A 20916-nucleotide genomic window follows, 5' to 3' on the forward strand; every position below is an offset into this window, starting at 1 on the left:
ATTCCATAGGTTTCTGTTCCCATTACTTGCTCTCAATTGTTTCAGGTCACTGAGCACAGTTGCTTTTGGTGAGCCCCACAATCTGCTTTTATGCTGTGCAACTTATTCACTCCTCTGGTTCTGCCCTGAAAACGGCTTTTGAAACACCCCACTATTTCAAAAGCAGTTGACGGCACGGTACATGAACTTCCTCTTCAGAAAAGTAAAATGTTCCACTGGGTGCACCAAGTTACTTTCAAGATCCAACATGCACTTCTTGCAATATTCCCAGTGAAAAGTTCTGTGGGAGACGTGCACAAATTCTTCTTTTGACAGAAAGCACAAAGAGAGGTGCAAATATTCATTATTGACGGAAAATAAGCACAGCCTTAAGTTATGTGGCTTCTGTTACAATTGTGAGCAATGTCAACAACTAGACTTCTTTGCAAGGTTTGCGGAACTTAAGTTTTCATACAAACAGCATTCTTCAGTAACAAGTGGTGAGGCAGTTTGCCAACAGGAATTGCATGCTGCCAGGCAATCAAGGAGGGAAAAGAAAACACATTCTTAATGGGAAACTGCTGGGAGGTGGCAGTGATGACGGGCTCTACTGAGAATCTCTGCTAGCATGAGAGGTCCATATGGACTTGAAGCTCCTAACTACATGGTTTACATCAACTGCCACTTCCAATAGTGGTTTTTAAAGACCTATTTGATTGCTCCATGGTGGTGATTGCTACCAATGAATGGCTTCACCAGTTGCTGCCATTTCACCTTAGAAGCAGAATTGGTTACTGTGAGTTTCACCATTGGGCAAGATGACTGAAGTCCATGCTGGCAAACAGATACTATCCAGCTGCAGTTCAAGCCTTAAGTCCTGTGTATTTCATCAGGACAGATATACGCAAATGCTTAATTCTGCCACAGAAAGAAATGAGCATTAATATTCTGGTGCAGGGATGGGGAGCCTGTGGACCTCCAGATGATCTGAACTACAACCCTCATCATCCCTGACTACTGGCCATATTTGCTGCGGATGATGGGAATTGGAGTCCAGCCATGACAGGTGGGGTCAGAGTCCCCCCCCAACCGGTGTGGCTAGCAATTTATACAACTGACTTCAGTAAGAGGAGATAATAAAGCAATGTGCTTTTAAAATTGAAGACCTTACATGTTTAATTTGCCTTTTAATTTTAACTTCACATAAAGTTGCTCCATTCCTTCAAATGCATAGAGATTAATGTATTACGCAATCCTCACACCTTGATGCTAAACACAGTGGCTCCAGTTTAGGGGCCTTCTTCATATGTGTGGGATTTTCAGATAGGTACCATGAAGATCCAGCATACACAAGATCTTTCCTTAATATAGGGTATAATTTCATATGCACATCCTCCACAAAAGAGAAGGCCTTACCCATTGCAGAAGCTCTGCATGCACAGCTTTCGACCCAGATTCACTGCCTTCAAAATTAAGCACCATTGACATCAGTGCAACTTACTTCTATGCATGGCCTAATATCTTATAAACAAGCTGTAGTTCCAAACATATTGCGTGGATCTTGAAACGCTCAAGCAGAACTCTGTTCATGCAACAGGGCTCCTTCCCCCTGCTGTAGGCCCTGTGGTTCCCCAAAGTATCTCCTAAGGGCCAGAAGGACCCTCTAGAATATAAAATGGGATATGGGGGCAGCAGCTGGATGAGGAAATGGAAGAAATTCAGCAGGGTTGCCTTTCACAAGTGGAAGTATTTTTTTCCACTCACACAAGAAATCTCTGGATCCAAGCCTTCCAAGTAATAGCATTTAGATACTGAGTTCTATTGACTGAGTCAGAATTGGCTCCATGATTGCTAGCCTTCTGCTCTGTCTCCCATCCTCTGTGAGGCACACTCCCTCCACCTGCTCTGGGTCTGTGTGGGGCTGTTTGAAAGCCCTTTGTTTAAAAGCAAGATTCCAGTGCAAACCCTCTCCTGAATCAGGAAAATGTTTGCATTGGGATCCCCTGCTCTCACCACTCTGAATGTATTTTCAGAGATCAATTAATATTATGCACATGCAGGAAAAGGAAACAAACGCATTGGCTAATCAAAGTCTGTTAAGCTTACATTTTAAGTCAGGAACCTTAATTTGGAGCCTACATGTGTATTCAAATCCACAGGCCCTGTATAATTTCAATGCCTCATTAACTTCAATGGAGGCAAAAGAATCTGTACACAAAATATGTAGTATGAAGAGGTACTGTGGAATCCATGTCTTACAGGAATAAGGGAAAGGCAACAACACTGTGTTTAGTGTTATACTAATTTAGGACTAATAAATCGCTCACAGATATCCATTTAGATCCCCATAAAACAGCAACATGAAGTAAGAATGGCCTGAAAATAAAGTCATTTATGAAAGGGCACATTGGGATTTTTTTTTCCTAGGGAGACTGACATTTATAACATTTTGCAAACACCCAAACAGTAATTGCCTGAAAACGTGACGTGTACTGCAATAAATTATAAAAACTACTACATACTAGAAAGTTATAAACAATGCAACCAATACTTCACAATTAAAGATGATTTGACATGCAATGCATGTACTGATAACTAAAAAGAATTTTTAATTTTCCTATTTAAAAAAATGAAAAACATTCCACTAAAAATAAATATTTCCAGAGCGGACATCACTTCTATCTTGTCTGAAAGTCTTGTTGCTGTGCATACAGTATCCATATCTCTCGAATTTCAGAACTTGAAAGAAGATGTGAAGTCACCCTTTTACAGTATATCCTATAAAATAATATATACCCTTGTTCACTTCTATAATGAGGTTTCAGCATCTACATACTTTGTTTCAGGAGTATTTTCCATGTCTATTTTCACACACTCTTCTTTTTCAGAGCTGTTAAGAAGAATTCACAAGGTTAGATGAGCCAAAGAATATATAACACACTCAAATTTTATCAAATAGCACCTGTATTTCATGTATCACATATTATTTTTTATTATGAACATGCACATACACACACTCAAGTTAACACATTTCAAGCACATGAAGCACATCAGAAAAGTTTAACATGGATTCAAGATTATTCTCTTAGGGTTTATGGCTTGAATGCTGCTTTTCGCTAAACATTTAAGCCATTTTCAGCTTTTCTTCCTATAGATGCATGTGTATTCAATATAATTGCAATAAACCACCACTAATTATTCAACTTTAAGGCTGCAATTCTAAATCCACTTAATACGATGGTGCTTATTTTTGGGTAGACATGTAGGACTGCCATGTAAGGTCAGTGACAGACTAGGCAACATGCATTTAGTCTGGATTCAGATGCAGCCTGAACCTGAACCCACCTAATAATTCTAAGTTCCTATTATATGTGAATTCATGGGACATTGACAAATCACAGGGCCATTGTGCCAGTGCAAGAGGCTGCTTCATCATGGAAACATGAAGCTGAATTCTGAGCAGACAAGCATCTCAGACCTATAGTCAGCCTGGCAGATGTCAAGAAGTTCAGACTATGAAGTGGGTTCTTAACTATGGTTAGCACAAACCATGGTTTCATGTTACATCTGAAACCAGCCGTAATGTGGGAAAGGTTTTGCTGTTTTGTTTAAATATTTTGTGTTTTTATCTTGTATTTTTATGCTGTAAACTGCCCAGAGAACTTCAGATGAAGGTAGTATAAAAATTAAATAAATAATGAGGTCTTGCAACCAGCCTCAACATTCATGATCTCAAGTGTGCAGCTACAGGACTAAGAATATTTGAAATTCCTAGTAGCAAGCAAGCTTTTGTGAAATTTGTGTTTGTGTATATACACCTGTGTGTGTGCATCTGTAGCCGAATGGGGGGAAGAGTATCATGCTTTGTGTCTTTTCTACTCTTTATTCCAAATTAAAGTTCCACAATGAGTAGAAACAATATGAAACAGCTATGCATGGCATTCTTTGGTCCATTATGCTACAGATTAAATATTTTTAAAAGAGCTACCCCATATCTAAATCACTACAATACACAGAAAATGTGCTTTGGGTGATATCCAACACTTTCCTTCCAGCAGGGCTTCCTGGATCAACTTTTGAGTAGGGGCTGTGGGTGGATGGAGAATAATTGTCAAAAACTGCCTCTCTCTCTCATTTTGCTGATAGATGCCTTCTACTACTAGAGGGGAAGTAGTGGATATCATTTTCTGTCCATTATCCAAAAAACCAATTCCAGTTTAATCAAGAGCCTTATGCTAATCCATTATATATATTTTTCTTTGACGATGACCCTCATAACATGTAAGCAAACTGGGCTTTTAAAAAAGATACCCTCACTTCCAAAGCACATTTGTTATGCAGAACGGTAGGCTGTTATTTCAGAAAATTCTATGGGCAGCTCCAACTCATGACACTAGTTTCACTGTTCTTGGGATTCTGGACTTCCAAGTTTAGAAACTAGTCTTTTTCTTTCCTGGGTCTCATAAACTTTTCCATTGTTTCACAGGCCAGATGTGTGATATAAACTTATTTGGGCATTCAGGGATATAAATATAAATACCAGTCAAAATTACTTCCACAGCTCAACAAAATCAAAGCATAATCAGAAAGGTGAGTAGTTTTAAGCTACCTCAAGTTAGATCTTGTTACTTTGGCATTCTCTGTGTTCATGGAAAGAGCCTTCCACTGTGCAGTTTTGGCCATTTCATCTGATATGTTTACAACAGAAGGATCAACGCTAGACAACAAACACAACTTGATTAGTACTCAGTGCCTTGCAAAAGCATTAATTATGTCTCATGCTCTTTACATCATTTGAGCCTTATGTTATGTATTTACCTAGCCACTAGTGACGTGTTGTGTTAAATACTACATTCTGTATCAATACATGTGGTGTAAGAATTCCTGGGCTAAAAAAGGTATTCCATTACAGGAAAAACTGGATTGGCTTACTGAGTGATTTTAATCATCATATGGTATGGCAATAGAAATATTTGTGTGAAAGAATCCAATCTAACTGAGTCCATTTTGAGAGCAGATCTGAACTACTTCTGTACTAGCAACATTTTTCTTTGGAACACATGAGAATAACCAAAATACTTCTTTGTAAGAATTTCAGGTACTTATTTTCTCTATCACGTATTTTCTTGCTCACCCAAAATTCTTACAAAGAAGTATTTTGGTTATTTTCATGTGTTCCAAAAAAAATGTATATAGGCCAAATCCATACAAACTAGGGGCCACCATAAGAAAAGAAGTAAAAGTATCTTTTTATAAAGCAAACTTGAGACTATGGCTAGGGATGCTTGCTGATATTGAAAAGCTTGTTGGGATGCTATTCTTAAGTCACTTAATCCTAACTAGCTCTATATGGAAGAAGGTATGTTCCTGGGTAAAGTGGTTGATGACTGTAGCCTTAGGAGCTCTGGTATTCCAACTGGAGCCAAATATTTTGCCAAGACAAATTATTTTAAAAGTATACATGTTCCTTTCAGACAGATTACAGAGGAAGGATGGAAAATGTTCTGGGAATGAGCTGGCTGGAAAAGGCAAAGATGTTTCATTTTTTCCTGGGCTTCTGGCCCTTTAATTTGAATGGTATATATTAGTTTCTTTAGAGGGATGAGACTTATCCTTTGTGTTTTTAGTCTTATTCAAATTGTTGTGTTTTTAGGTTTTTATTGTTGTTTCTAATTGGTTTTAATATGAGTCAGTTTGAGTTACCTTGTAAGAAAAGTGAGTAGCAAACAACATTAATAAACAACATCTCTTTGTTTTAACTTGAAAAAAAGGATACTCAGTTGGGATTGATTTTAGTAGTAGATAAATTAAAGGGTTAAGTGCTATGTCCTTCAAGTCCGTTTACAGTGGAACCTCGTGTTACATACAGTCCTCCTTGCGAACACTTCGGGTTACAGAAGTAGATGCTTCCGGTTGCAAACTTTGCCCCGAGATGCGAGCGGAAGTTGCATGCCGGGAGCACGGCAGCAGCGGGAGGTGAAAGCACGGCTCATGTTATGAGCGGTTTCGGCTTAAGAACAGACCTCCTGAACGATTTAAGTTCATAACCGGAGGTACCACTATATTATCAAGTGTCCCCAGACAACTTTTTTTAAATGTACACAAGGTTTGTTTGTTGTTTGTTTGTTTGCGTTAAAAGGAAATTACTATATAGAGCTTTTTTGTTTTCTTTTTTTAAAAAAAATACTGTCCAGGCTTTAAGCAGCTGGTAAATTTATGGCTCAGATTATATTTAGTATCTTCAATGCTTCTCACATCATTAGCCATGCACAGTAGCACACTAGACAGAACTGACCAAAACAGCTTCTTCACCCTGAGAACAGCTGGTTGAAAGTGAGTCATCTGATCTGTTCAAAAGGGTCACATGAATAAAATGTAATTTAAAATAGATATATAAAACCATATTGTAGACATAAGGAGGTCTGTTTTTTTGTTCCTCTTTCCCAGACAGTTGAATCCCAGATTTATAGGTCAGTACTGATTCACAATACTTCAAATACATTAATTTCCACATAAAGCTATGTAAAAAGCAAACAAAAAAAAAGTAGGTATATATCACACCTGTATTTTAGAGCTTTCACGGGAATCTCTAACACATCGCCTCTGTCATATGGAAGGTGTATAGTTTCACTGTCCACTGCCTGAAACATTCGTTCAGCTTCCTGAAAGTTACACATTATCCAATACATATTTAATTATTTTACTCTACAAGAATGAGGCATGCAAACAAGGCCTTGTATGATTTTCAAAGTACTTTAAATACACAGCCATAACTGTATTTTGGATAGTGCTACATTATAATTGTACAACATGGCATCCTGCCCAGTCACCTACTGACCCCTCCAAGTCATATTTGGGACACAGAATTGGGGATATTTCACACAGGTAAAGAAGCTTGAGTCCCTTTCTTTCTGGAAACTACTGCCCACGCCATCTGATAAGCCATTCAGAATATCAGGGTATGGGGCCTTCGAGTGCAGTGCCAGCAGTTGCTGTCAACTCACTGGTACCAACAAAATTGGGTATCTTCTGCAATCCATGGGAGTCTAAGGGATCCATCCATCAAACCCTAAAATATGACATGATCTCTAATCCACCATTCTCCCATCACTTGGGATATCTAGAGGAAAAGTGGGTTAAGGTTGTTTAAGGAGCATGTTTATGTGGGGAAAGTGTTCCCATAGACGCCTGGTTGGCCACTGCAAGAAATGATGCTTGAGTAGATGAGCTACTGGCCTGATCCAGGAGGTCTTCTTGCTTCTTTCAGAAGACCCCAGTCCCCATTGTGCATCTCTTGTTTATAGTAATATTGAGTCAGCACTTAATTCAATACATGCATGCCCTTTAAAGAAGGTTGTGGGTTACAATTTTAAATTTAGTCCATTTAGTCCAGATGAATTTAGGAAGGGGGAATATTCCTGCTCTTGCACTTACAAATGAGATTTTAATTCAATTAAAAAAGTGGAGAAACACATCTTCAAGAGCAGTGGCATGCAGAGCCCAAAGACAGAGCTATGAGAGCAGGTAGTTAGTTCTATTTACCTTCACTTGCCCCGCCACTCCCTAACCCCAGGAAACTCACTGTATGCTGTAGCCTGAAATTGGGTCTGCAAAGCGCAGTTGATTAATTGCTGAATGGGACTAAGCCTGAAGAAAGCTCTATCATACTTCAGGGCCTGCCCGTAAAAGGAAGCCCTGTCATTGGATAGTGAGTTTGTTTGGGCCTTGGGTGAGAATCAAGGTGAATGGGTGGAGTTCCAGTGTTGAGTGGGCAAGTATGTCAAGAAGATAAGTAGAGAATAAACTGAGGGGTTGGCACTTGCCTCCCAGAGTTCTTTGCTCTCCTGCCTCCATGACATGAAGAGGATTAATACCCAACCCATTTGGGTCATCAAATGGGGTGTGTGGTACAAATCAGTACCAAATTATGCTATTGATATCAAAAAGAAACATTTATGAAATCTTGTTAGCACTTTAATCAGTAACTTGCACCGTGTATTATTTACATCATCTTCCAGTTTGCATTTTGCATTGTGTTGTATCAATTATGTTTTGGGGTTATGTACTGGGTTGCTTTTTCACTGTTTCAGTTTTGATTGTATTTTTATGTACATACGGCAACCTGCACTGGGACATACTCCTGAAGGGCAGGCAAGACATACAATAAATAATAATTCATAACATCATGAACACTGCTCCACTCATACGCAGGAGCTTTTCAGCTCTTGTTTCCAGTGGCAGCTTCACAGATCCCTGAAAAGCCTGTTAAAGTCTGGGGGCACTCCAGAACAACACCCAAAGGAGTAAAATTGCACCTCATTTTTCAAGTATTTATACAAATTCTAAAACCATACAGGTGACGGATCCATGAAAAACTATAGGAACAATGTTTTGCTCTTGCCCCTGCCCCCCAAACCCCCCACTGATTTCGGATGTTCTTTTTTTGTTATAAATTACTATCAAACTTACTTCCTTTGCTTTTTTCTTTTTGTCATCTTCCTTCTTCTTCTTACTTTCTGGCATAAGGTCATCAAGCCAACTGAGCTCCCGTTTGGTGAAACACAAATCCAAAAGTTTGCGAATGAAAACTAGAGCTAAAACCTTGAAAACAACAATTTAAAAACAACAGCTATCACACAAAGATCAGAACACTAATAGAAAGGATAAAACTAATACAGACTGAGTTATACAAGACAAAATTGTATGGTGCAAATTCTTTGTCTGATATATTGAGTTGATACAAATGTATATTCTCAAATACACTATAATTATTTACTTACCATCATAGGAAAAACAACAGCAGCAGCAGATGCTTTAATTGCCCACAAAAGAACGAGACAGGTGAGCTGAACTACCGTAAATACATGAACCTTCCAGAGTGGCACGTAACGCAGATAGATCAAATCAGGCTGATGTTTGGCCGGCATTCCAAACAATTTGATACGGTCAAAAAACTAAATTGAAAAGGGGGAAAAGGTTATTGAACTTTTTTTCATCCTAAAGGGAAAATTAGGAAAGAAAAATAATCAGAAATATAAATTGAAGGGATTGCAAAATTAGGCAGGGTTGCGAATTTGACTGTCCAACTATTGGTCAAATACTTAAAGCATTACTTGATTAGACCGATAACAGAGTTACCCAAGCTGCAAAAACAAACTGAGTAGCATCCAAGTCACACACTGAGTAGACCAATTAAAATCAATGGACTAAAGTTAGTCAATGGATCATTCTGAGTATGACTTAGCCAGAACCCGTCCTATGAGAATTTCTAAACAAGGAGTGCCTAACCTGTGGCTTCCCATACATTACTGGACTACGTATTCACATTATCCCTGACTACTGGTCATGCAGGCTGGTGGGATGAAGGGAGCTGAACAGCATCTAGAAGGCACCCCTGTTCTAAACTAATTAATTAATTGTCATTAATATTGTTAAAATCTACGTGGTTGTGAGCAGTACTCAGGAGACTGGTTCAGGAGAGGAGTACAAACATCATTCCAGGTCAAAGAAAGACATGCAAGGAACGCTTCCTCCTCAGCTTTAAGCTACATTAAGCCAATGCCTTTCGCACCCTGCTAAAACCACCTTCTGATGCTTTGTGGGAACAGGCAAATAAGCATAAGAAAAATAGTATCCTCGTTCCCTGCAACCCTCAGTCTGCCCGCAGAGTTGCCATCGCACCCAGTTTCCACCAGTTTTTGCCTCCTACTGCAAAACTCCTTGTTCCAATACCATGCAATGAGCATCCCCCACAACTCTTAGGGGCGACTTTTGGGGGGCTGGGGAGAAATGCCAAGCTATAGTATCTATTTTTCACCTTTTTCCCTCAGATACTGATTAAAATAGAACTTGCCTGGATGCCTTTTAGTGAGGATGCTCCCATGTAAAGAAAAACACCATATAAAACGGGCATTGGAATAAACTGTGGGGAAAAGATCAGCAGGTTCATTAACAGATCAGTGAATGCATTTTCTACCATCTTTATGCTAACAGTTAAGGTAAAGGGACCCCTGACCATTAGGTCCAGTCGTGACCGACTCTGGGGTTGCAGCGCTCATCTCGCTTTATTGGCCAAGGGAGCCAGCGTACAGCTTCTGGGTCATATGGCCAGCATGACTAAGCCGCTTCTGGCGAACCAGAGCAGCGCACGGAAACGCCGTTTACCTTCCCGCCGGAGCGGTACCTATTATCTACTTGCACTTTGACATGCTTTCAAACTGCTAGGTGGGCAGGAGCTGGGACTGAGCAACAGGAGCTCACTCCGTCGCGGGGATTCGAACCGCCGACCTTCTGATCGGCAAGTCCTAGGCTCTGTGGTTTAACCCACAGCGCCTTATTTATCAAAGTCACAGCCTTGAGCACTGCATCCAATTAGGGAAAATGCATGATTCAACAACAATTAACTATGAATGTGTGTTTAACAGAAAACTTAGGGCTCGTCCACATGTTTGCTTGTCCTGTGCCAGGAAAGCATGGGTCCAAGTGATTTTCTGCTTTCTAGGTTTTCTAGGCACAGATCCAAGTGGTTTTTCATTTGTCCTGCCGGTTTCCCCGCAGAAAAACCAATCGATGTCTGTTCTGATTCAGCGCAAACAGTAGGTTTTCTCAGGACAAAGCGTCAGAACAAGTGGACGAGCCATTAAAACCCATCTGAACTCAGAATAATGAACTTAACACAATATAAAAAACATACTATAGGTACACTTTTCATGCTTAACACATGATTTTCTACTGAGATTGGTTGGATATGGCGAGAGGCATGTTCATATCATTGAAGCCATACCACTGGGACTTTTAATACTGTTTTACTAGCATGTTCAGCCTACATAATGTTACGGAATAAACTTTTTTTTCTTACCTTTAATACAGATGTCATAAATACAGACAGCCCCATCAACACAAAGATCATTAATCCTGTCACTCTCTGCTCACGAATTCCCAGGAACTTTGGCTGCTCCCCAGGAGCAGAACACTCGGATTCTACTTTTAAACTGTTGACATGACTTATAGAAAGAACAGTTGCAGCCACAAACCATGGCAAGCCCATAATTGAGCATATACCTAACATCATGCCAACCATGAGCAGATCGAGATGATATCCACCACCTTTCTGTTGAGTCAAACACAAACATGTTTCATAGCAAATATGCACATATTCAGCCAACAATACTTTTTAAAAATTTCGACACAGACATCTGGAGTATTCCAATTGCTACATATTCATAATGGAAAATATTTAGCATATAAAACCTAAACACACTGAATCCAGTGATCTATAGAAGAAAAATGTATGGTAACAAAACATATGTTTTTTCAAGTCAATATGGTATAAAAATAACCCAAAAGGTATGAAAATCAGAACACACTGCTGTGACTGAAGATCTTCAGAATAATTAATAAAAAATACACGGCTTTAAAAGAGTTTCACCCAGGATTAATGGTGCAATTTATATATAAAAAATGGGTCTGATTACAAATAGCTTTATCCCACTATCTGAATACAAGATTTTTGCCTCCATCTTCAGCATTTTATAAACCTTTGCAAAGTATACAGAGGAAGTTACTATTTCAGAAACTAGGTTAACTTTTGTATTTACAATGAGGAAACATAATTAAAATTTCACCTTGAGTTTATGTTCTTTCCTGTTTATGATAACTGCTGTAATTTGCTGGTCCATAAAAATAAGAATGGTGCAGAGTAAAGCAGGAACTGCAGCTATTACAAGTGTCCACCAAGGATTAGGTCCTAGCGGATCTATGAGCCATCCCCGATCACTTCGTGTGGGCTTGGGGGGGAAAACAGAGGTAACAAAAGGACTAAGTACTTCTTCATTATTTATTAGACAAGTATGTTAATTCCAAAGTTGGTATGCATACTATTTGCTAACATTTCCCAAAAATTCAAAATTTAAAACATTAGTTAGAATAATTTTAAAAACAAGTAGTACTGTGTAACATTTGAGTTTTAATTATAATTGTGGCATGATCCTGCATTGACAGGACCTTTCTACTTCAGAAGCCACCTAATGTCCTTGTATTCAGGATAATAAACTATCAAAGTTTAGTAACAGTTCAATCCTGTACATGTTTACTCTAACACAACAACTCATAGGACTGTGCTGTAACAAAGCGGAAGTAGGACCGTTTTGCATGAAGTCACACTACTGGGATGTAGAATACCAAAAAAGTGTGTGAGCTAATGAGCATTTACTCAAGTTGAGAGCCTTACTGCATTCAATGAGACCTGTTCCCCAAATTAACAAAATGAGAACTAAAGATAAAAATACAAAAACACAAAACTGATTACTATAGCACTAATCATTGTGCATATCTAAGCACAGTGGAAGAAAATACAAATTTCAAGTGAATGAGCCTAAAACCTAAATCAAATCTGTCAATTCCAGTTCTGTCACAATATACGCTTCATTCAATATAGCTTCTAAACAGTGCTAGTATAATAGGTTGAGCTCTCATTAAAAAACTACCATAAATAGAGTTGATTCCTAGTGAAAAGTTAGCCATTTTGGCAGCAGTATTTAAAGAATTCAATTTCAGATTCAGCATTATTATTATTATTATTATTATTATTATTATTATACTCACTTCAAATTTTTCAGGCACATGAAGTTTAGGAGAAGGAACTCCAACAAGATAATCAATGAGAACCATGATCACTATTGTCAAAAATACAGCAAAATCACTTATTGTAGACCGCACCTAAAAAGAAAGAATATACTGGTTGCTGTTTTTTTAAAAAAATGCAAATTAATGCTATTTGCCACAGTGACAGGGATTGTCAAATAATTAATCATTCGGAAGTAGTTTAATACAAATGTATACTTACTGAAACCTAGCAGCATATAAACTTACTCTAAAAGTTGAAAGTAAGTTAAATGGGAATCTCATTATCTTCAAGAAGAGATTTCTTCTGGATGAACAATCAGATTTATGATGTTCCAGGACCAAAATTTAAAACCTTAAATCAACATTGTCCTAATCTTAGTCTCCTTGCAATTAATTCTGTGTTGTTGCAAAAAAAACCCTCAGATATCTATTATTTACAGAAACAAAATATCCAGTTAGATCATTTAAAATCTCCTTTCATCTAACAATTTCAATCTGATCTCTACAGAAATGAGCAATATATAATAAAGCATACTCAGCCTCACCAATTTCAAAAGGACATACATGTGCAGCAAAAGGAATAACGTGAAATCTTCCTTGTATCAGCACAGAAGATAAAACACTGAACCACTTTATTGTTAATGCATGCCTATATTTAGGAACAGTTAACACTAAGTAGGGTGGGACTTTTACATTTTTTGGATGCCTTTGCTGCTATTTATTCTAAGATGATGTGCTTAAGATAGCACCACGATTGTGGTTTTCTCTGATCAGGATTATTTTAGCATTTGAGTGCTCACCCAAAACACAATTAATCAAAAAAATCCTATTCGTATCTAATTTAACTGCATTGGGTGTGTGACTGTGCCACAAAGCCAAAAAGTTGCTTTGCCTCTTATGTTTGTATCACTGATCAATCTTTTAATAATTACCAATTTAAATGGTACTGCCGTTTTGTATTGCATATTACAAATGCAAAGCTTGGCTAAGAGCTGGTGATAGTGTTGAAACTGTAGGGTTTTTTACTCAACTAGAACAATTAACTATGGGTTGAAATAGCTTTAACCAATGATAAGTATGGTTAATTCAACTCCTCTCCAAAGCAAAACTTTGGAACAATTAATTAAAGAACACTGCATCCTCATCAGTCCTTACAATAGTTGCTGCCACAAGCTTGTCCCATATAACACATTTACATGGGTGATCCTGAACTTTTCAGTTCTATACACATTGGAGGATACTTGCTCAAATGGGTTAGTTTCTCATCTAACATGCACAAATGAGCCATTAAGTTGTATAGTTGATTAAACCCAGAACCTGTGTCATCTCTGGACTTGCATGCACCAGAAAACCCTCAAAATTAATAAATGCTACCACAATTACCTTAGTGGGGAAATAGCGCTTGGTCTTGAACTGCTTGAGGAAAGAGGAAAGGAAAAACGTTGTAAAGAACAGTATGACGGACCAAAAAAGAACATCTGGGAAATACGGACCATGGTGGCCGCAGGCTGATCCAACAAACACGCCGTGAAGATCTGTACATTGCTGTAAATCAAACCATGCAGAAATGCAAATTAGATGAACTGTTCGCATCTGCGATTAAACTTGCACCTGCCCTCTTTAAATGTATAGAGGAATCAACAGATCCAAACTCTGAGGGAATACAGACAATTAGGCATCACCTGGCCTAGTGGCAGTGCCAGCCCTGGTAAGCAAGAGGATCTGATCCTGTGCAGTGCCACTTTGCAAGTGCTTTCCTATAGGAGCCATAGTGTTGAGCCTACCTTCTTCCAGGAAGAGGCAGCTACCTGTTATTAGGTACATCTTGGCCTTTTCTTGCTGTTTTTCCACCCTGCCTGCCTCTCCTTGCTGCCTGATGCCCTGCCCTCTGACAGCCTGTGCCATCCAAGCTGACTCAAAGCAATCTGTGACTGTCTGTATCCAACTCATCCAGGGCCCATGGTCCTCCAAATATGTCTCCAGTTTGGCTCGAGGCTCAGCTGAATCCAACGTACAACCCAAATATCAAGTGTTATGGCTTCATCATGTCTACAAAGCAGTAAACTGGACTGTATTTGAACAAAAAACTCAACTTAAAGCATATTTATGTTTCAAAAATGGGGAACTGTCAGGAACATTTTCATTTTCTATACTCTACATATTTTTGCATTATGTAAGAAACTAGGTTGAGACTGCTGCAAAGAGCAAGCTAGCTAACTGGATTCAACAAAATATCATCCATGATTAATTTTAAGCTCAAAGATTGTATAACAGATGAAGCAACTTGCTTTTCACTAAACATCTAATGATATAATGTTCCTTTTCCCATCTTGCCCTCTATAACCTCCTTCATACTTATAAAAACACATACAAGGGGAGCCAATGGATTCTTTAAGAGTTTTAAAAAATAGTTTTAAGTAGTGAAAAATCATGATACATGATGAGAGACCCCAAATTTATTTCCATTATTTATTTCAATAATATTTTCCTTCTCTGCCTGGAACTTCTATGCATGGCAAGATCAAAAGCAGGTCTCAGACACATGGAAACCTACCACTCCAGGCTTTTCACTGGCAATTTCTGAAGCTGGAAGATACTATATTTCTGAAATATACAAAACTATCCTTGCCCCCAAACAGGAAAACAAACTGAGAAGCAGCAGAGGGAATCATTCCCTTGGAACCAATGCACCAATTATCGTCTTATGTCCTGCCTACTGTTCCATCAATGATTAATTATTTGTTGGACATCTGCATAAGTGGGGAAAGAGTTTAACTGATTAATTGTTCAAAAGCCAGACAGTTCAGAATCTAAATTGGCAGCCCTGATCTCAAGTCAGTACAACAATATAGAGAGTGAAGGATTAAGACTCATGTGTGCCAAGTTATTTCAGACTATTTAGACTAGTTCTACAGCACCTCTCAAGATACTCACTTTAACTGTGAGGTTAGACCATGGTATAGTATCCACAGATTTGTTGGCTGTCATCCACTGCGCTACTGTTTCATTGGTGGGGTCTGGAGGCTCTGCACACACACATCTGACAAGTTTAAAATTTCAGTATTTCAATCAGTGTGTTTCATCTTGCTGCTATAAACATTTACAATATCTAGCCTGACATTATTAAACCAGGAAAAAATGGCAATTAAATGAAAATTTATCATGATATAATGTGAATGCTTGAAAAGTATGAAGTACAGAATAACAAAATTGGTTTAACAAAGTAGCCTAAGATTGATCCTGAAAATATCATTTTCTTTTCAATGGTTAAAATATTAAAAGGCAGCCAAAGAGAATGAAAAGGGAAATGATATGGATGCTAAAGAATGGCAAGGAATTTTATTTCTTATCCTAAGAAATAAAATGCTTTTTGATCCTCAGAACCGATGGAAAGTGAGGGAGAATATAGGCATGGAAAACAACATTGTTTCCATGTTCTGCTGTATACAATAGAACATCAGGAAATAACTCATGTCAAATAGGCAGATGAACTACCAGTTTAATCTAGTACAGCACAGTGTATTTTATTAAGAAAGCCAAACTTACGAATACAATGTCAATTTATTCAGGTCATTGTCCCTGTTGAATTCATACATTTCTCCCAATTGAAAAAGCTTTTCCAGTGCTTCATATATGAATATTATGCAAATAAGAGCAGCAAAAGCCTCCTCAGTAAATCGAGTGATGTAACACACAAGGCTGCTTGCATCAGTTGCCACTAACAATATGCATAAAAATGCTGTCCACAGACCAATGCTGGTTCGTAGAGAGAGATAAGAAAGTCCATAGTCCCTATTGAAAGAAGAAATATGGATTCAGTAAAACTAAATATAATGCAACATGAGACACAAGTTTGACAATATCCTGGGTTTGGATCTGTCTCCATCTGTTAATGCTTATGCCAGGGGTCTGCAACCTTTAAGACAAAAAGAGCCACTTGGACCCGTTTCCGAAGGAAAAATAAAACTGGGAGCCGCAAAACAAGCCAAATGTAAATAACCACACATTCTTCCCCTTCCCCCATTCTCTCTCTTTTCCCTGAGTCTGTTTCAGATAGCAAAGAGGGGTATGGTACCTCTCATATCCATTTTTTGCAAAGCACCATGTGCATAGAGGGCATTATACAAATTAATACATAGAAAAGTGTCTGTCCCTTCCTGCAGTTCAACTCCCTCTCTTTTTCCTAACAGCACATATCCATTCCTTCTGCTGGTGCAACTTTCTCATCATTTCTACATAGCAGCATTTATAAACCAGTGCCAGAGAAACTGGGTGAAAGGAAGGTGAGAGGGAAGAGATATGAATATTTATGTGTGTATATGTATACATACATACACCTACACAATTACAGGTTTGAAGCCAAAAAGAGCTGGTAAGCAAAGGAATCTGTGGTGCTTTCCATGGGATCCGGGGACATGTCAGCTAATACTCTTCCCTTTCTTCTTCATTTGCTTGTCTCTGCAGCAAATCTCGAGGGGGAAGGGAGAAGGGCAGGAATTGCATAGGCACGAGAGAGCAGGGGAAATCCCACATGCAGGATTTTGGTGCCTAACAGCCCCCCTCCCTCTGCAATTGTTCTCGTGCTCCCCCGCCTCTCTCTGAGGCATCATTCACCCCTTCCTCCCTGACAGGGAGGGCGGGCCCATTTTGTGGTTCACCTCAGGTGCTCTCCCTCAACTCGGCGGCCACTCAGAAGCAAGGCATGGAAAAGGATCCCGAAGCACCACCGCCACCCCTCACACACACACACACACACACAAAAAAAAACCCCGCCCCGCCATTTCCCTCGAGCGAGCGCGCGCGCTCTCTCTCTCCCTCGCCTCAGGTGCCTCGCGCGCGGGGCTGAGGAGAGCGTGGCCTGGAAGAGCATTCCCCCTCACCACCGCCGCCCGTCCTACCCCGGGGGAAGCTATGAGCCATGAAGCCGCCTGGCAGAACTTCCCTCTGGCGGCAGAAGCAGCAGCAGCAGCAGCCCTTCTCCGGCCGCCGCCTCCTCTTCCTCCATCCCAGCAGCCGCTGCCTCTCGAGCTCCGCTGCCGCCGCCGCCTTGCTTTGCCCGGCTTGGCTGCCCAGCTCCATCCCCCTCCTCTTTCTGGCGCTTCTGCTTTTCTGCTCAGGGTCCCCGAGGATCTGCGGAGCCACGGCAAAGGTGTAAAAGAGCCGCATGCGGCTCCGGAGCCGCGGGTTGCCGACCCCTGGCTTATGCCATTAAGTCTTTAAGGTGGCGCAAGACTCTATTGTTTTTACTATTTCAGTATTATTTGCTGTATTTGTGCTATCATGTTTTTATTATAATTTTGTGTGCTCTTTTAAAGTGTATTCTTGTACCTTGAGGTTTTGGTGATAACAATGTCATTCATTTATAACTTCATGTCTAAAGAATCAAAATTGTAATTAGTGAGAAGGCTTTACCATCTGATTCCAGAAAGGTCATTCTATCTGCCTTTAGTGTCAACTTCAGATTCCTCTGATGCGGCAACACTGAATATAGCATAATGGTTTCTGGCTACCATTCAGATATCTAATTTCAGAAGTAAACATTGCTAGGTGTCCTTGTACCTACTTTCACTTTCAAGCGTCAAACATAAAAAAATAATCTTTCAAGAAAAAAATGCAATGGTATGCAACTATATCTTGTGAATAAAAGTTCACTTACTTGCAGAATTTAAATAATATTTTCTCAAATACTAGGACAGGTCCAGTGCTCCCCAATATTGTCAGAGGTTGCCCAGCAAATAGTGAATAGGCAATCCCAGTTAATGATGCTCCAAATAAAGATTCTATTGCACTCTGAGGGGAGGAAAGAAACATGTGATTCCCAGAACATAAGATTCAACAATTCAGCTGTATGCACATTGATTTATAAACAGCAGCAAGAACGATGAAAGCATTATAACCATCATCGGCTGTAATACAGTTTTAAACTAGAAATGTCACTTAGCAGTATTATGGCCAGAATTCGAGGTGCTTAAAAGTAGTAAAACTATCCAAAAACAAGGGGAATAAGTTACTCATTTGGCATGCTAAGGAAGAAAGGCACATGTCAACAAATATAGCACACAAATTCGGGAGAAAAAGGATAAATAAAGGGTCTTCTCCTGTATAAAGTATGTTGCAACAAACCTGTACCCAAATTGAATACGATGTGCTCTACTATATTCGAACTCTCATGACACAACAATGAATGAATGCAACTCAGCAAATATGATTAAACATAAATGGGGGGAAACATGGGCACAAAAAATAAATGGAGAAGAAAGTCATCATCCCACCTGGTAATGCATTTTCTCAATTACAACATACTGTAATTGTCTGGCTATTTTCTTATCAAGTTTTCCAATACGGCACCCTCTGGGATGTTATCCATTTACAGGAAACGACAAGATTAATTTTGGTACTTTAAGACAAACTAATCTAAAAATGCATGGGGGAGGCAACACTATTTTTCCTTTACATAATTAATTGCAAGGTATTCAAAACTATTTGAGGTAATTATGGGGCAAACACAATACACTAGCCCTAGGCCTTTTGTGGCGAATGGCAGTAGCAGCCAATGAGGAGGGTTTCCTTAGCGTTGATGGCAACCCAGTCAGATGGGCAGGGTACAAATAATAAAATAATAACAATTGTTGTTGTTGATTATTTGTTTGGTTTAGAGCACTTTGTGCCCCCGCGGACCACACACATTGGCTGGCAACAGCTGGTGCAGCAGCAGGAGTGGACCCTCTTGCTCTCCCAGGTTCCCAACTCCATGAGTCACTGCCACTTACCAAGATGGGGAGGGGCAAGGTGCAGAGAGCTCAGCATGGTGCAATGAGTGGTGGAGTATCAGATTATCTCCACTGCCACCTGCTGCATCACAGAGTTCCCCCGACCCCTCCTGGTAAGCAACAGTGCCCCATGGTGTTGGGAACATGGGAGAGCAACAGGAGCCCACCAGTGCTGCTGCATCAACCACTGTTAGCTAACGTGTGCGACCCCAATCTCTTTAAACATCTGAAGGGGGCTACAGAGTGCACTAAAAGCCATTAACGTTAAGGGAATCTAAAACTCAACAGGAGAGATACGCCAAAATAGCTCAAAACTGAACCATCTGAAAATGATATATGGAATGGTATCTTGAATAAATGTAAGGTAACCGAGAACATGTGTTTTGTTTGTTTGTTACGAATGAGTTATAGAAGAAAATGAAAAAGCAGGCCCACAACCAGCAAAGTTCATTGTTTACCACTTAATGTAGCACAAGATCAATCTAATCCTTCAGATGTTAACCATAACCTAGTCTTGGGTTGATCAATGCATTAACCTTGGTTTCTCTAGGCAGGATGGCAACAGCAGGAGCACTGTGGAAGTGACAGCCTCTGGAGATGTGGGGAAGTGGTGTGAACACAAGTGTGTACCTTACAAGTCAGTTACTGTGCTTGAACACATGTGTGCAGTAGCTAATTTAATATATTCACTGATGCACACCAAGCAACTGAAGGCAGCAAACAATCCCAGACAGCTAAAAGAAAGAAGGCATTTTTCAATTTACATGCAGGAGGTACATATTTTTAAACCAGCTGCTTGAGAACATGCTTAACTAGTATTTCAGAGCCAATGCTATAAGCCTTTTCTAACAGTTACTACACCTCATTATTCCATGTTACTAAAAGTGGATTGTCCACAAGCAAATACAACAGGGAGCTTTTTGTTTTGTTTTGTTTTTGAAAGGGCCACAGTAATGTAGAAGAAAATTATATAAATGTTCAAGTTATGTAGAAAAACCTAAGTCAAGTCTAACAAAGGGGAAGCATTAGTACTGTATGAAAATGTGAATACCTGTTACGGAAAGCAATACCGACACTTTCAATACATATAAAAACAAATTTCAAAATTACAGACATTTATACTGTGAAGGCAGATTTACAATGAAATATTTACGTGAAAACAGTTTTTAAGTGTTCCATTAATTTTAACCCCCATTAGATCAGCTGTTATAATGGCCTATACATTCGAAATCATCATCAGTAAAAACAGGACGGTTAAGGTCACAAAAAATAAAATTCAATGTCAAAAACAATTAAGAATTTAGTTAATTTGTACAACTGCAAATAAAGTGGGGCAGTTATTTTCAAGAAGACCAAACATTTTACACACATATATATGTATTTAAACATCAACAAATTCTTATAGAGGAAAGCAGCTTCAGGAATGACGACTGGAGTAGAGAAGGGCTGATGAAAGGTGTTTCACCCTTTCCCTTTACATTACTTTTCCACTGCAACACAGTAGTGCCCCGCCTGCCCCCGCCAGGCAGGGAAATGCATCTGG

At 39.3% G+C, this 20916-nt stretch overlaps 1 protein-coding gene and 1 long non-coding RNA gene across 12 annotated transcripts in view; one reads left to right on the forward strand and one right to left on the reverse strand.

The window, feature by feature from the left end:
- Window positions 1–2351: 2351 nt before the first annotated feature.
- The window catches only part of SLC4A7 (solute carrier family 4 member 7), a 61917-nt gene continuing 43352 nt past the window's right edge, over window positions 2352–20916 (reverse strand). For 8 of the 11 annotated variants that reach the window (XM_053410568.1, XM_053410559.1, XM_053410558.1 and 5 more), the window contains 13 exons: window positions 18260–18393; window positions 16150–16395; window positions 15538–15643; window positions 13987–14148; window positions 12583–12696; window positions 11604–11765; window positions 10838–11089; window positions 9833–9901; window positions 8760–8933; window positions 8449–8580; window positions 6541–6641; window positions 4589–4696; window positions 2352–2869 (listed from right to left, as the gene is read on the reverse strand). In XM_053410568.1, coding sequence (XP_053266543.1) covers window positions 2788–2869; window positions 4589–4696; window positions 6541–6641; window positions 8449–8580; window positions 8760–8933; window positions 9833–9901; window positions 10838–11089; window positions 11604–11765; window positions 12583–12696; window positions 13987–14148; window positions 15538–15643; window positions 16150–16395; window positions 18260–18393 — 1842 coding nt within the window. In that variant the 3' untranslated portion in view covers window positions 2352–2787. Of the gene's footprint in view, window positions 2870–4588; window positions 4697–6540; window positions 6642–8448; window positions 8581–8759; window positions 8934–9832; window positions 9902–10837; window positions 11090–11603; window positions 11766–12582; window positions 12697–13986; window positions 14149–15537; window positions 15644–16149; window positions 16396–18259; window positions 18394–20916 lie in introns of those variants that run through there. The other 3 variants (XM_053410564.1, XM_053410565.1, XR_008333018.1) reach the window with 2 other exon arrangements.
- Window positions 4382–5557, forward strand: LOC128424430 (uncharacterized). Its single transcript, XR_008333019.1, has 2 exons — window positions 4382–4569; window positions 5458–5557. It is a non-coding gene; the product is annotated as an uncharacterized LOC128424430 (long non-coding RNA).

This window comes from Podarcis raffonei, chromosome 12, assembly GCF_027172205.1.
Source record: "Podarcis raffonei isolate rPodRaf1 chromosome 12, rPodRaf1.pri, whole genome shotgun sequence".
NCBI classification, from domain to species: Eukaryota; Metazoa; Chordata; class Lepidosauria; order Squamata; family Lacertidae; genus Podarcis; species Podarcis raffonei.